The 17,034-nt window shown below is 42.4% G+C and overlaps 1 protein-coding gene across 1 annotated transcript in view; it reads right to left on the bottom strand.

The window, feature by feature from the left end:
• LOC101161946 (slit homolog 1 protein) overlaps positions 1-17,034 on the bottom strand; it is a 51,825-nt gene that overhangs the window by 33,825 nt on the left and 966 nt on the right. The window contains exons 2-4 of the mRNA XM_023955750.2: positions 6,384-6,455; positions 5,086-5,157; positions 4,934-5,005 (exon numbers count right to left, since the gene is read on the bottom strand). Coding sequence (XP_023811518.1) covers positions 4,934-5,005; positions 5,086-5,157; positions 6,384-6,455 — 216 coding nt within the window. The remainder of the gene's footprint in view (positions 1-4,933; positions 5,006-5,085; positions 5,158-6,383; positions 6,456-17,034) is intronic.

Raw genomic sequence — 17,034 nt, 5'->3', positions numbered from 1 at the left:
CACCCTAATCCCTAACTACTAAAAAACTATGCCGTACAGGATTAAGGATGGCCGTGGTGCAGCGGTAAGGCGGTCAACCTCTGATCGCTAGATTCTAGGTTTGATTCCCGCCCTGCCTGCCCATGTGTCGAAGGGTCCTTGGGCAAGACAACGTGCCTCTGGTGGAAGGTTTCACTACAAAAATGTCAGAACAGTTTTTATCCAACTGCCATAAAGATGTTAAACCTGGATATCGTCTTATAGATTATGTTTGGAGACTCTCTTTATATCAATTAATTTTATTGTTATTATTATTTCTCTGGTTTTTATCAATTGAACACATATTGAAGCACTTGTTATGTAGTTTTATGTATTGTTTATTATTTTAGTAGTAAGTTTTTTATTTTGTCTGCCTGTCTGTCTGCCTGCCTGCCTGCCTGTCTGTCTGCCTGCCTACCTGTCTGCCTGTCTGCCTACCTGTCTGCCTGCCTGTCTGCTTGCCTGCCTGTCTGTCTGCCTGCCTGCCTACCTGCCTGTCTGTCTGTCTGTCTGCCTGCCTGCCTACCTGCCTGTCTGTCTGTCTGTCTGCCTGCCTACCTGTCTGCCTGCCTGCCTGCCTACCTGCCTGTCTGTCTGTCTGTCTGCCTGCCTACCTGTCTGCCTGTCTGCCTACCTGTCTGCCTGTCTGTCTGCCTGCCTGCCTGCCTGCCTACCTGCCTGTCTGTCTGTCTGTCTGCCTGCCTGCCTGCCTGCCTGTCTGTCTGCCTGCCTAGATCTTCAGTTTGGGAAACACTGACCAGCCACTGCAGTCCAGACAGGAAGGACTTTATCTACTGATGAAGACAAAAAAAAATCTCTGTCCTTTCAAAATAAAGCAGAAACAATCCAGCTGATCTCAACATGAACATCTAAAGCATTCATGAAAAAATACAGAATGATCAAACAATGAGGGGAACCATCAATGAAACATGAACTCCTGATTTTATCATCAAAGTAAACATAATCATTTACTGGAAGAAGAAGATGGAACAGAAAGATGTTTAGAAATACTGGATTTTCACAAACCTCTCTCCTTTCAGTCTTTCACAGAGAAAAGGTTCCTTCTTCACTGAAAGGAGGAGAAGAAGCTCTGAGAGAAACCCGGATCACAAACCGAGGACCTCTGGACATCCTCCGCCTGTGTCTGAGCAGCATTCAGGTGAAGCGCCACCTCCACTCACCTCCACGCTGCTGCAGCCGCTCGGCAGCTGCCGTCTGCACCTCTGCCAGACTCAGCCTGCTAATTAGTCCCACTCACATGCCAATCACCTGCTGTAATGAGGACGGCGCCGCCATGCCGCCTAATGAGACCAACGCTGAAGTGTCTTCACTGACACGCTTAAGCAGGAACGCTCACACTTTCCCTTTAGCACCAAGTATACTTTGATATTTTCCTAACTTCTGGAAACATTGACATTGAATACAATTAAACCAATTTTTCATTTGATAAGAAATTGAGATTAAGAATCTGTCTTTTTTATTTTAGAAACAGGTTATGTTTCTCTTTTAATGCAAAGAGAAACTTTTTGCTTTTATGAGTTAAAAACAATGAAGCGATAACATGAGATTCCAGGAAACTCCTCAGTTTTTCTGCTCTGTGTTTATTTCATGTAGCTGATAAGATTATGAAAGGTATCCTGTAAAAAGTGATCCGTCATTCCTCAGCATTAGATGAAGGGAAGACGCTGATTTAACGTGGAATTAACAGCCCAAGTTCACAGATGTTGGTCTGGAGACATTCTCAGTAAAGCTCATTTATGATGGATTTGAACAGGAAATTAAATGAAACAGACTTTTTCTTTTTTTTCTAACCAAATCATTGTCAACAGGAACAATGAAGCGTGACCCCGTCAGGTACTTTTTATGGTGGCTGAGGCAGCGCACCAAAAAGAAGTGAAACGCTGCAACAAGAAAAAACGTTATGTCCCAAATAAAATAAAAATGCTGCAGATTCAAAATCCACAAGGGAAATGGACAATCATGGATGGTTTATGCCGATGCACTGCTGTGAGAAAGAGGAGAAAAATTAAAAGGATTACGAATTGGAAAACAAACGAGAAAGTAAGTGAAGATGATTGTGTTGAATGTCGCTGTGTGACCTTTTTACTGTGTTGTCTGGTTTGGCCATGAGGTTTGAAGGACATCTAGTTTATTGTTAGCTTCGGCTAACGCGGAGAAACCGAGTGTGCAGAAAAACGCCAACGAGAGAAGAATGGACTTCTGCAGCTTTACTCCAATATTCAACAGATCCATGAACCACGGCTCGGTCTCAGTGCAGAACGTCTAACCCAGACAAACACAGCTAACAGGTACTGAGAGGATGGAATGAATGGAGACGACTGACGGCTAAATACTCCAGCAGTTTATTACTGTGGGTGTTCTTAAAATCATTAGTGTTCATGTTCATGTTTACATGCTGTGGACGGGTTTGTGAAGAGAGGAGGAGCGACCAGAAGTATTGAAGCCACCGAAACATCAGATCAGCTTCAACCGAAGTCATGAGGAGCTGCCTCTGAAGCTTAAACTGAATTCCAAAACAAAGAAGCATTTTTTTCAGCTGCAGCTTTGAATCCGGCGTCTGACGACGGTTTCTGCTGTCGGTTTGTGGATCATTCGGCGACAAAGAGGCAAGAACAAGCAGAGGAGGATTTTATAGAAGCCGGTAAAAATGTGCAGAAGCACAAAGCAGACCAACGGGAGAAGGTTTCTGTGCTTTTCAGGCACATTAGCTTCACGGGGTCCATCAACACAGCAGGAGGAAGGAAAATCACTCCTGCTGGAGCTGCTGCTAATGGTTTTATGCAGCCAGTGTGTCGCTTTGTGTGTGTGTGTGTAAGTGTGTGCGTGTGTGTGTGTGTGTGTGCGTTTGCGCTGATTGATCAGACATGCCAAGTCCATCTCTGCTTTCCCTGCTGGGAGCTCGAGTGTGATATTGCCAAAACAGAAAATACACCCCCCCACCCCCCCACACACACACACACACACGCACACATTCATGCACACACTTGTTCACTTTTGCCTGTAGTAGATGGAATTTTCTGGAACTGCCCGACAGTGCAGCCTTCAAGCCTTTTCATAATTCACATTTGTATAAAAGTTATTTTTGGTTAGTTTTGAGCTGCAGAATAAACAGTAGAAGCAGCTAAAATGATCTAAAAAAAACACACATGATCCTGCTTTTGTTGAGAATTTAAGGGCAGACAGTGATTTCACAACTGTGCTTGATAATATCTGAATTTATCAGGGATTTACTATAAGAATATCAGGAAAACGCAGCTGCCAGCAGCCGCTGACGTATTGATTTCCATCAGCAACAAAGCGACCGGCTGCTGTCAAGGTCAATCATGGCTCTGGTTGATTATCCTGTAACTGGTGTTTCAGGTTGAAGCTAACACGCAAACATGTTTTGGGGCATTTTGGGGATGAACCATTGAGTGTGAACTGGACTGAGCGCCGCCGCCCCCCTGGTGTTCCAAACAGGAAGTACTCACCAAAATCCCATAGACGTCAATGGAACAACAAACAGCTGTTACTATTGTTTTGGTCAGAAGAACCGTTCTGGCTCTGGTACCTTTTCCTAAAATGATAGTCTTCATTTTTTTTTTTTTGATGTTTTGTTCTTTAGTTCAAGTTATTCAAATTATAAACTGTTCGATCAAATGCCTCAATTCAAAGTAGGCGGAGCCAGCTGGCCCCCACGTAGTAAACCCTTTTTGACATGAATAACGTCAGGCTCAGTCCAGGTCTCTAATACAGTCAATCAACGGAACCCATAAAAGTACAGTTTGGTGAGTATTTTATCGCTATAAAATGATGTTAACAAAAGTAGCAACATCTTCTATCAATCTTCTAATACATTTTGAAAATTTGTAGCACTGGTATAAAGTGGCACTGATTAACCAATCAGCACCTGTCTTCTGTTAGGCAGTGGGCGTGTCGTCTTTCACTTGCCAATCAGGTAGAAAAATGTTGTTGAAACCGGTTTCTTGGTTTTGGTCAATTTTTGTTGCCAGATCCTGGGCTAACTTTCTTGTTTTAGTATTAATAATCAAAGTTATAACTGATTCTGAACCGTCAAAAAGGAGCCGTTCAGGATCATCTGCGTTTACCTTGAATATAGCAGTAACTTAAGGGAATGAAAGCTTTACATAAAACTCAGTAAATGTCAGTTGGTGACTGATGTCTTTCCCTACTATTAACTTCAAAAATGTTCCTATGTTTCCCACTAAATGACTGAAACTATTAAGTTAATTAGGCTTTATTTAGGTTCTTTTGAATTTTTAGTACCCTAAATCAGATGACAACTGTGTTTTTGGTGTTCTTTACATGTTCTTTTGGCATTTTTCGGATGAAGCAGGACGTTCGTAGGGCCGACAGTCCCCGCCTACAACAGAACTTCTGATGAACTCCTGCGGTTCTGTGGAAATAGATTCTGTGGAAATAAGTTCTAGAAAACGACTCGGGTTTTGGGATTATGGCTAAGATGGCACAATCATAATTAACCCTTTGAGAATAGATCAAAAGATGATCAGGGTGGGATTTAATGTCCGTAGTGGAATTTTCTCAAGAGTGGAGTCTGTTTGTGAAGGCTACACCAGCTGAACATACTCCAAAGTTTTTAAAGGACGTGTCACACAACCACTATGTACATTTAGTGCATATTGGACAGAGCAAAATTGGTCATATGTGAATCCACGTGGAAAAAGTGAGAAAAGTTGTGGTATTAAAGTGAAATATTCATGAATGAATCACACAAAGAACACATAAACCAAGATAAACGAGTCTGGCACAAAATGTGTGCGTCACATCCGAACAAATGCACACGCTTTCCTCTGAATGTGCGTTTGCAGAGACGATGTTAGAAACAAGAACAGAGAAGCAGGACCCAGACTTAAACATTCGGAGCAGCACTCACAGTCGGGACAGAGCCTCGTTCTTCTGAAACAGCAGCTCTGGAAGCTGGCTCAGACGGTTTCTGTTGAGGCGGCTGCAGAGGCGAGAGGAAACGTGGCGTCAGACATCAGTCGAGTCAGTTTTTCTTTAAGAATTTCACTTCTGGACTCTTACAGTCTCTCCAGCTCCTTCAGCTCATCAAATGCTCCTCTCTCAATGTTGGAGATCTGGTTCTCCATCAGGTGGCTGCAGGAACATGACATAAAAAAATATCTAAACTAGCACAGACACATGACAGCACACGGATCTACGATCCAAATTCACATTATTTTAAACTGGTCATATAAATTCATTCTCCTGCAATCTATGCTTGGAAATGTGTTTTGTGGAGCTTTGACGATGCTCAACACTCCAGAGATTGGACAGTACCCGCACCTCCTTTCTGCTAAAGTAACAGGAAAAATCCTGAAAAAATAAGAAGAGCTGCTGTGTCGCCAAGAGACACGAGAAGTCGGATCATCAGAGAAATGAGGTCCAGCAGGTTGAAGGCATCTGAAACAGCTTTAGAACGACCAAGAATGAAAACTCAGAGCCACTCACATGGACTGATCTACACTCATAGAAGCTCCAAGAAGCTACAAGAAGCTGCAAGAAGCTTCAAGAAGCTCCAAGAGGTTTCAAGAAGCTCAAAAAAGCTGCAAGAAGCTTCAAGAAGCTGCAAGAAGTTTCAAAAAGCTCAAAAAAGCTGCAAGAAGCTTCAAGAAGTTGCAAGAAGTTACAAGAAGCTCAAAAAAGCTACAAGAAGCTGTAAGAAGCTTCAAGAAGCTCCAAGAAGTTTCAAGAAGCTACAAGAAGCTTCAAGAAGCAGCAAGAAGCTGCAAGAAGTTCAGAGCTCTGGGAAATGACTCATCTTCAGCCATGCACAGACCCAACGATGCACAACTTTCCTTCTACTGCAGTTTCACGTTTTCGCTGCTGCATTTTCAACACTTTTTTCTGATCCTGATTGAACTAAAATGTTTCTACTTTTTCAGCTTGAAGACATTTTTGAGAGAAAAACAAAATGTGGACCTTTTATTTTTATATTTGAACAATCTCCAATACCTGCATCACATGTATTCTCAAAAAGTCTTCAGAGATTCTTAGACAGTAAAAAAGGTCCAACTGTTTCCTCTGGATTCTAAGGATGTAGGTTAAATGCGGTAATTTTTTAATGACAACTTTTTAAAATATTTTAATTTTTACTGGCTTTTTATAGACTTGAAGCTATAATATAATCATTTGCATATTAAAATGTGTCTAAATGTCTTATGTTCAGAGTTCAACCTGAAATCATATTTGTTGTGTCCTGTTTGACTACTTCCTTGTGGAATGTGACCGATTTTTCTGTCAGAGCTTGCTTTGATTTCCAGTTGTTTCTAAAAACGTGGACGTCTCCTGATGATGTCTCTGTGCGTGAAGCTCCGACTCACAGCACTCGGAGATGTCTGAGTCCAGACAAGTCGGACTTGGTGATGACAGTCAGGTTGTTCCCGTTCAGATCCCTGAAACACAAAGATAAGCAGATCAGAAAAAACCAAACCCGTAACACGTCAAACATGAAATATTCATCTTCAAAGCTTCAGGCAGCTGCTGTCATGTCCCAAATCACTTTGAAGACAGATCAAAAATGTACTGAGTTTGTCATTTAGACCTTATTACAATTGCGGTCTGAAATAACACATTAAGAAAAAAATGTCATTTTTGAAAAACATCAAGTCCCAGGAAAGATTGTCTCCTGGAAAACCGAAATTTTGTGGCTTTTGGTGTTGGTAGTGAGGCAGATGAGCTGCTGAGGTTCCTTAGCTGTTCTTTAAAGTCCCTCTCCAAGGAAAATCATGTTGTTGTTTTTCTGTTTTTGACATGTACTTGTGGCATTTCTCTTATAAAATGGAACAAATGTAATAAGAAATCCATTACTGGATTCCCCACATGCATTTTAGGTGTGTCCAAGGCTGGATGATGTTTTTGGCCGCACGTATTTAAAGTTAAACTTAAAGTTAAAGTCCCAAATGTGTTCTCCACATTTGTGTTAAGTTTCTTTTAATGCAGGCTTGCTGTCCTGCATTAACCAAGAGAGCTTAAAAATAAGAACAAGAATAAAATTAGGAGATCTTTTTTATTATTCCCTCAATGAAAATAAGAAAAATATCACAAAGTTCTGGAGGCCCGAGCAGGCTGGCTCCCCGTCCCACAGCGGGTCTCCCGTTCGGCCACCAGCTTGCCTCCCGTGGGTGATCAGGATCGCTCCAGTTCCGTCGGCCTTCGCCCAATATTAGCAGGGATGGGTAGTGTTGGCCGATTTGCTCCAGACGGTTCAGATGCCAAATCGCGCCGCGCTGCTGAAATCTTGCTGCTGCCAGACCTTGGTACTCCACCCGTCGCCCAAATCTGCATGTGCAAGCCTCATATCTGAACCACAACCAGTGCTGCTTGCTGCAATGTAGCTTAAATTCAAAGCATTTTCCAGGGCTTATCAAAATTATTTTTGGTGTGTAAGTTTAATAAACAGCAGGGAATGATGCACACATTCATTGTGTCATTGCACACATTGTTTAAAAGTGTCGATTTGGAACCAAAAATATGTCACTTTTTACAGTTTCTTTGTCGCTAAAGAGAAACTGTTGAGATTAGAGACTGTCAGTCCAGTGTGTGTTGTTTGTGCCCCCCCCTCCTTCAAGCTCCTCACTCATGCAAGACACAGCTTGCAGAAAAGGGGGATCTATCAGCTCAGCACCAACGGCCACGCCGATGTAGAGGAGCTTTTGGAAACAGAGGCGTCAGATAGACATGAAACATGGCTTCCAAAGACGTTTAGGTTGTGGGATTTTGGTTGAAAACTTCATAATCATAACAAAATCACCACTGGGCACAAGCACTTCTACCTTGAACCCGAACGAGTCCCTTCATGCAAACACAGATCCATTGAAGATGCTGTCGCATCATCAGGTGGAAAAGCCACAACCAACTGTCTGCCAGCGGCTGAGTAACGAGAAAAACCACGTGAGCCAAAGATCAAGCTCAGAGATGTAGTAGAGTCAGAAGCAGAACTCTGATGAACACCAGTGGAGAAGCAGTGAGACCCGAGTTCCCAACCATCCATCCAAACCAGACTTCATCTTCTCGGCCGTCTGTGTTGTGTGATGTTTTCTTAACCGGGTATTCTTTGCAGCAAAGATGTGAAGCATGCAGGAGATGTTTAACCTGGTGATCTCACTGTCCAATGTGACAGACAGCTGCAAAGATGGAGGTGATGATGTCAGTCCTCCCATTAGGCTTTGTGGTCACAGGGGTAAACTGAGCTGTGTGCAGGTACCTGAAGGTGTGTGTGTTGAGTTTGTGAGTGTCATGTTCCTGTCAGACTGGAAAGGGTGGAGCATCTTCTGACATTGTCCCGTGGAAAGAGAAGAGGGCTGGAGCATGGAGCGTGAGAACTCGAACAAAAAAAAAAAGAAAACAGTTCTTTCGTGCTTGAAGTCACAATGACCTCCAATCTTTAAGTAAGGATTTCACTACATAACAGACTATCATGTAGGGCAAAAGGCAATTTTGAACTTCCAGCTTATCGTGGTGGCTGTTGCAGAACTGGGTTGATCCTAGGGGCCACGATGTCTGGGGCAAATCTTCTTGTTCTGGTCTCCCAAGGCAGACAGGTACAGGTGGTAAACCAGATCAAAAGCCAGAGGTCTTTCATGGAGAAACCCTAAAGTCTGCCACATCACCCATGTAGGACTTTGAATTGTACTAGTTGAGGAAAGAGGAAACTATTGAGAATCTAGATATTGATCCTAAATTTTCTCTGAATTCCCAATAAGCTGAAAATCAGCAGAATTTCTAAAAGAAAAAAACACAGAGCCGCAATCTGGTGTTTGGTAAAAAACATCAAAGCAAACGGAGAATTCCTCCAGATTTTCCTCAAAATCCCCTCTGACATAGCGTCAATCTGCATCCGTCCTCCTCTTGAATGTCATTTTCTAAACATTTGAGATGATCTGTGATCAGGTACAAAATTCAAATTGAATTCAGGAGGATTGAATGTGATTTTCATTTTGTGATCAAGCAAAACTGGAAAACCAAGGTTGGAAAAGGTCCACAGATGATGCCTCCTATTCTAGGTCAACGTTTGAGCTAAAAAAAAATTATCATTCCATAAAAAGAAGAAGCCATGGTGTACCTAATGAAGTGGTTGGTTGGGCATGGGGTTGGTGGAGAAGCCAGAGATTGGCGTGTCGGAGTGGGTCATTGGTGGTGGGGGGTTGAGAATTACTGTGGTGTTATTAATTAATAATAATTGATACCTAATTTATCCCACAATGGGGAAATTCTTCTCTGTATTTTGACCCATCCCCTGGGGGGAGCGGTGAGTTGCAGCCTAGCTGGCTGGGGAGTACGGGGATCGATCTGCCAACCCTTCGATTGTTGGACGACCTGCACAACCCTCTGAGCTAAACTGCCGCCCATTGCACGGACCATAGACCATAAACTGCCAGAGAAACATCAGAACCCAGTCAGGGGCTGATGGCCTCAGAAGAACCGAGATGATCCGTTCTGAAATCCTTTTTCAAGTGGCGTCTGCATGTGAGGAGCAGGAAGCTGAAGATGAATGCCGCCTTGCTCTGATGAGGCGTGGCAAATCCAGTTTGGTGCAGTGTGGCTGGGTCAAGGGTCAGCGAAGTGACAGACGCCCCCCTCCTTGAGTGGCGACTCTACCAAACAATAGCTTGTTAAAGCAGAACGCGTCTCACACATGAGCAGACAATCGCCGCCTCGGTGGGCAGCGAGGCAGCGATTTTCTGCTCATGTGTGACTGATGAGGTCTTATGCACCAGAGCTCACTTTAACGGGGGTCTTTTCCACTTTGCTTTTACACTGAGAAAAATATCAATTAGTGTATAACGTCCCTCATTTCATGAGTAAAATATAAGTCATCTTATAACCTGAAAAGTGCTTCTAAAGAAAAATCTGATCATAACTTTTGTTATTTCATTCTTCTCTCGTTATTTCTGCCCTTCCACCTGGTCCTCACCAATTCTCCTCTTCATCTTCACCTCCACATTTTCAATTCCCATCCTGACAACCTGAGAACAGAAGCCTCCCGATCGTTTCCCACTTCTTTCACAATTTCAAATCTTCTTTTTTCCATTTTTTTCTCCTCACCTCCCATGTTCCCACATGGCAGAGGATGCAACTGATTCAGTGACAGTTCATCAGCACGAAGACAGGCAGAGGTTGATGGGAAAGCAACATCCGAACGTCTCCTCTTCTCAATTTGGATGTGGGTGTGTGACGGATGCTACATCATCAAAGTTAACACTTTTTCAACGAAGAGGATAAATGGAACCAAAGTGGTTTCTACTGGACTTTAGTGTCTAAAGTAGTCAAATGTGTCGACAGACAACTTGAGGTGGAAAGATGTCAGGAATGATGACATCTTTTGATTTCCATAAAAAAAGATGTTTTGTTTTGATGTTGAAGCCACCTTAAACATAAAAAAACATCTTTTTTTTGATTGACTCTTTGAATCTTTGCAGGATGCAGGGCAGCCTCACACCATCACACAATCACTGTCATGCTTGTGTTATTTTCCATCCAGACACTTCTTCCAAAAAGTTTCTCTTCTGTCTCATCATGTCATGTATTTTCCGAGCACTGGCAGCTACAGGCTAACGTAGCTGACCAGCGACTACTGATTGCCTCATCAAGCGGCAGTAACACCCAAATTTGAAGAGACAATTTTTTCCAAATCTCTCCACTTGGAGGGATAATTGTAGGGTTAGGGAGAAGCCGAAGGGGTAGGGGAGGAATTCGGATTTGGGCTATCCCCCCCTCCATCCATCAATTCTTACATCAATTGATTTCCAATAATGCTTAATCCCTTTTGGGGTGATGGGTTTGCTGGAGCTTATCCCTATCATTGTTGAGTGAAGGTGGGGTAAGCTCCGGATGGATCTCCAGTTCATCGCAGGGCCACACAGAGACAGACAACTTCAAACACTCACATTCCCAAAAAAGGGACCTAACGTCACCAATTACCTTATGGAGCAAGTGGTCCCTGGAGAAAACCAGAGAGAAAGGGAGAACTCCACTCAAAAAGGACCCAACTGGAATTTGAAACAGAACCTTCTTACTGTGAGGTGAAAGTACTAACCAACATGCAGCACACAGTGCATAGTGGCGTATGGCTGCTTTTCGCCATGACTGAATCCACTGGAATTACGTTATTTGAAGAGTTATGAGCTGTGGAAGTAGAAAGAATGTAAACACTGGAGATAAAGTACCGGTGTTAAAGGGTTAACCAGAGTTGAGGACAGAAAGAAAAAAGCTATCACAGCCGGCTACACTAGTCTTCCTTTGAGTATTCATCAAAAGACCTCCAGCACTAACAACGCGGAGCAACACTGACCTTTTTACAGAAACACATGAACATGTAGAAAAGAAAACATTAAAGATTCAAAATGTGTTGTTTTTTTCAGATCTTTGAGTTCTGAATCCTATCACTCTTGGTTTGTACTCAAGCTGGACCTGAAAAGACATGAATCCGATTCTGTAAATTGATAAAGGTTGACATTTAGCACCAATGAAAAAAATGAATTGGCATGTGAATGTGTGTGGGTTTTGCTTGTGTGGGTTTTTGTGTTTGTGTGTTGAGAGTTCAAATGTGCCTAATGTACTTTGTTTTCCCGCTCTCTTCCACCTCATCAGGCATTGACACTAATCCTTCTCTGGCTGTTCTACTGCAACACACATGCGCACGCACACACACACACACACACACAAGTATACAAATCCATGCAGTTGTCTTTAGTGGCTTGTTGCAAAGACGTCTACTAATTTGAATGATTTAAACCAGGGGTCTCAAACTCAATTTACTTGGGGGCCACTGAAGGCGGGGTATAGCTGAGGGAGGGCCGAAACTTCAATGCACACATACACGCTACTTGTGAGTGCCCGATAGCCAATAAATTTGTATGGAACATGCCATCCCTCTGGAACTCTCTTCCTCTCAGCCTCAGATCTGTGGACTCAGTGTTTTCTTTTAAAAAGCAGCTAAAAACATATCTTTTTAAAATGGCTTTTTCTTAATTTCTTTTTAACATGTGTTTTTACTGTTGTTTTATCGTGTTGTACTGTGAAGCACTTTGTGATTTTTATCTGGAAAGGTGCTATACAAATAAAGTTTATTATTATTATTATGTACTATATGATTAACTATACTCTATTATTAACTGTTTTCTGTACAAAATGTACTCATAAAACTCTCATTCAAATAAAATACGTAAATAAATACAAGTAAATAAATCAGTAATACATTTCTGTTTAATTAGTCTTCTATATCTGCTGTTTTCTAATTTAAATTTCCCTATTAACACAGTTCAGTTAACACTGTTGAGTTATAACTATTAAACACAAAAGAAGACTTCATTTCTACAGTTCTGTAACCTCCATCAATGGTTCTTCTGAACACGGCTTCTCTTGTCTCCTTTTTTACTGCTGGACACTTGGCAGCACTTCCTCCCAAACAGCTGAGACCCTCAGTGTGGATGAAGATGATTGTCTGTAAATCTGGACTGGACTTGGTGGAGGTGGAGAAGTCAGAGAAGATGTGCTCCCAATTTTGAATCTGTGTTTAATTTTTTTTTAAGTTTACTTTTTAAAACACAAATTAGTAAAGGAGAAACAAAATTCAGTAACCATTTTTGGACTTTCTTTCTTATGACTTTTTGCACATTTAAACCCCGGTCACAAGTTATTGTAGAGCAGCCAGTCATCCACTCCTATATTTTTATAAAAAACGGATGGAAATTCATCTTGGCGACACCAAATAGGTGCAGCCAAGATGCACAATAAGCGTGTTTGAGATCACCCAGGTGGACGAGACGCTGCGCAGATCACCTGGTGAATGACGTATGTATTTGTTTTTGCTCCAACATCACCTGTCAATCATCACAACATTTCACCAGAAAGGGGCGGAAGCAACAAGGCCCCAACCTGAGCGAACGCAGCTGGAAACTTAGTACTGCACTGACTGCAAGCCACAAATTGACTACTAAACAATGCATTATGGGAAATGTGTCCTGACGGTTTTTGTAGTTGAGTGATCAATTAAAATAATTTAAAATACCAATTGATTAAAAAAGGCTACATACATTACAAAACATTAAAATAAATATAAAAGATACAATAACACAGATCATACTAAGGGGGAGTGGCACATTAAAACTAAATTGCATGTTTAGGACAACTCCAACTTCCGGTTCCCCTTTAGTCTCGCTGCACCTACGTTCTAAAAAGTAAAGTAGGGAACTCCTTAATGTGGTCCGGGGAGGGGGCGGTCAGGTTTCCTGCCTTAAATGTTCTCCTGCTTTAAAGCTAATTGCTTGCTAGACAATGCCAAACCTCCATGCACACCTGGGTCAATCCAAATGCTCTTTGGTCCTCAAGAACCAGAAGTCCCAACAACAATGGTGTTCATAGCAGATGGGGTTCCCGCAAGATAACAAATACGAGTACACACACACATCTATATGTTTACCAACTTTACAATACGTATCGTTCAGACTCAGTTTAAAGTTTCCAAATGTTAGCTGTGTTTTGCATTTGATGGTGGTTAGCTTCTGTCATGAGAGGCTTCCACGCTTTTGTTTTGGATTTAAACGATCCCCCTAGTGTTCAGCATGAGGAAACGCATTTTTGGTGTTTGTACAGTTTTCCGGAAAAAAGGCAGTCGTCATGGCGATTAGTGGTGAACTCCGTGTTCATTTCAGCGTGTGCGAAAACGGAGATGCACCACTGCATTCAGACTGTCAGAAAGAAGGAAATAAAGCGTCTCAGGTGCATTCAAGCGCTCTCTTTCACCCTGTCACACTACATCATCACACTTACATGTTTATAGAAAAGAACAGCGTCTTTGTTTGTTTGTTTCATTTTTGAATCACCGGTTTGAACACCGGAATAATTTCAAAAGTATTGGTTCAGACGGGGACCAGATCCAATCCAAGCAGCACTCGTACCAATCTATAAGAGCAGCTGAAACCTGTTAACCTTGTTTATCTCTTTATGAATCACTGTTTACTGGAGCCAGTTCTGGGTCACCAACAACAACCAAGCAAACAAAACTTTTTATTTCAAAAACATCGTGTTGTGTATTTTAAACCTGTGACATTTATTATTTTTTTCAATGCTCACATTATTGACTTGATTATTACAAAGATCATGGATCATTTTAACACTCATAGGTACCAAATCTGTCATTTTGTCAAGTACATTAATTCTTTCAATGCCTTTGATCCATGTCCTCTCAGGGACTTTTGCTCAGCCTTGCATTGTCACTTGTCTCTGTGCATCAGTGTAATGGATTCTGGACTCGTCTAATGCTGTCGTCCTGTTACTGCGGGAAACAAACCTCTGCCATCACCATGAGACCAGAAAAAAAGCAATTTTTGAGGTGCTGTAGAACTGATAATTATGTTTTTAAATGATCTTACATGACCTGAAGTTAAAAAAAACATATATATCTTCCTTAAGTTCTTCACCGAAACGCCTCATTTCTCTTGACAAATATTCACACTCATAGGGTCTCCAGTTTTCAGTGTAGCCCCGACAACCCCAGTGGGAAGGATGTTCAGTTTGACTGGTGCAGTCACCTTGATAAATGACCCTGTTAGTGTGGACTGTCTCCCAGGGACGCCTGCACACACACTCTCACCCTCCACTGACTCTTCCCCCTCCAGTCACACTCAGATCACTTTACATGCTAATTGGGGAACAAGAGCGTTAACAGATAGCTGTTTAACGAGCCTCCCTAAGTAGCTGCAGGGCAGGGCCGGATTCAGGCTATAGATGGTCTGAGGAGAGGCCTTTAAAACCAGGAGGCAGTTCAAAAGGTCACACCTTTTGTTGATGGTCAAACCTCAAACAGCAAAAATAAGAACAAATCTGCTGATTAAAACGGTTTTTTATGACTACAGTGTTGTTGTGGGGTTATGTTCTAAAATGAATCATTGAAGGTGAAGTCTGCAAAGTATAACAGATATGTAACCCTTGTTCTATCCTAGGCACTTTAACGTTGGGAGTTGGGTCATCTAGACCCACTAGACAGTGCACGGAACCTTTTTTCTTCAATGATTTGTGATCTTCACTGGTGTCCATGGATTACATGAAATCTTTCCACCTTTATCCACCTTTGTCATGGTAGGGAGAACACCTCAATGGAAGGGGCGGGGGGGTCATCTAAGATAGTACAAGGGTTAAGGCCGCAGAACTCCTCACTTTATACACTTTTCTCTGACAGACGTGAACATTTTCACGTTTCTTTCTCATTTAAACTCTCGACGTTCAAACCTTCAAAGGAGAAAAAACAACAGTATTATGGAAGGAAAACTAAGATCTGATCGAGATGAGTATTTGTGTAGATTTAGCAGACTGAACACTTTCTGGACAGGAGACACAGCATGGAGGACTTTTCATGAAATCGCCCTGAAAAAAATCAGCAAAACAGCGAGACCATGAAAGAAGAACTGGGATAAACCAAAGTATGACTTGCATAAGATTTGGTCTGATCACCCTTTTGGTTTCTTGATGGTGGCTAAAGGCCGGTTTACTCTTCGCGGCAGTCAGCCATCACTTCAGTCGTATCTAAAATAGCGAGGTCTAGTTCACACTAATAGAGGCTGGTTTGCCTTGTGACTGTCTGCGATAACTGCAATGAACTTCTGAGTGGCGTTTATACTTTTTGAGGGACATGATTGTCTCCAGTGTTTTATTTTTATTGTTATGGATCGTCCACTTGCTGCATCAGTTACACGATGAAGTGGTGTAATGGGGGAACTGCATTCTCTAGTGTTGCAAGAGATATGACAAACATTTGCAGTAATTTGCTCTCTTTCCTATTTAAAGTACAGACCAAAAGTTTGGACACACCTTCTCATTCAAATGAATGGGAAGGTGTGTCCAAACACTGTACTGTAGTTGTCCTCTCTCTCTGTGTGAAGTTCAGTATTTCCTTTAACTCCTATAGTTAAGTTTTTCAAGATCTTATCCATCATGGACAACCCAGACCATCCTCTCCACCCGGTTCTGGACAAACAGCAGAGTTCCTTCTCTAGGAGGCTCACACAGCTCCGCTCCAAAACTGCCCGGAAATCCTTCCTACCCAATACAACAACACTGTACAATAATTCACAGGGTAACAGATGACGTCAGCACATTTTTGCACATTGTTACCTGTTTGTAAACAGTCTTTAAATTATACCACCTTATTTCAAGTCTCCATGTCTGGGTTCCTCCATGTCTAAAACTGAGTTCCTGATTGGTTGACACGTCTTTTTCCCCAAAGATCAGATATTTTAAAATGCGCTGCTACCAGATGTCTGTGGCAGGACCTCTGGTTGCATCTGTACATTGAAACAAGACGCCCCTGACGTGTGAATCGCATTCCACAAGGCAACTTTGCAGGTCCGTGGGGTTGTTATGTCACTCTACACACCATCATCATCATCATCAACTACAGCCTTCACCCTGAATCAAGAGCTTCTCATCCAATCATCATTCTGGCTTTAAATGAACGTTTGCTTGTGAATGTTGACTGTTCCTCAACCCTCCTCCACCAGGAACGACGTCCTGTCATGGCCTAACCCTCAACCGCCAAAGACTAGGGACTTTTTCATGCACATCTTTAGGAATTTCTGATCAATTTTTACTCTAATGACTTCAGGAAGTAAATCAGTTTTTCAAAGTAAAACAACGAGAGCATTTCTGACCTCCGTTCTGGTTAACCTTTAGTCTGACTGAACTGATAAACTTCTGGAATTCTGTCCATCGTCTGCACCTGCGATCCACCTGTCGGCGGTGGACGTGTCCGTCACATCAGATTAGTTCAGACAGTTTCCAGATGGCAGATCACCAGCAAAGGGAGGAACTCCGCCTGAACGTCTTCATCGTTTAGGCGGGAAAGAGGTCAGATCTCCCCCGTTTTTCACGATTGAGCAAATGGGAATTTTCCGCGCCGTTTGACCGGAGTCCCCGTTTCTGAGCGCAAAGCTATCCGCCTGGGGGCTGCGGGGGCTGCAGCAGAGCAGGGAAGCG

The sequence above is a fragment of the Oryzias latipes genome, chromosome 1 (assembly GCF_053564925.1).
Source record: "Oryzias latipes strain Hd-rR chromosome 1, Olatipes_Hd-rR_3.1".
Classification (NCBI taxonomy): domain Eukaryota; kingdom Metazoa; phylum Chordata; class Actinopteri; order Beloniformes; family Adrianichthyidae; genus Oryzias; species Oryzias latipes.
This window is presented reverse-complemented; position numbering and strand designations above follow the sequence as displayed.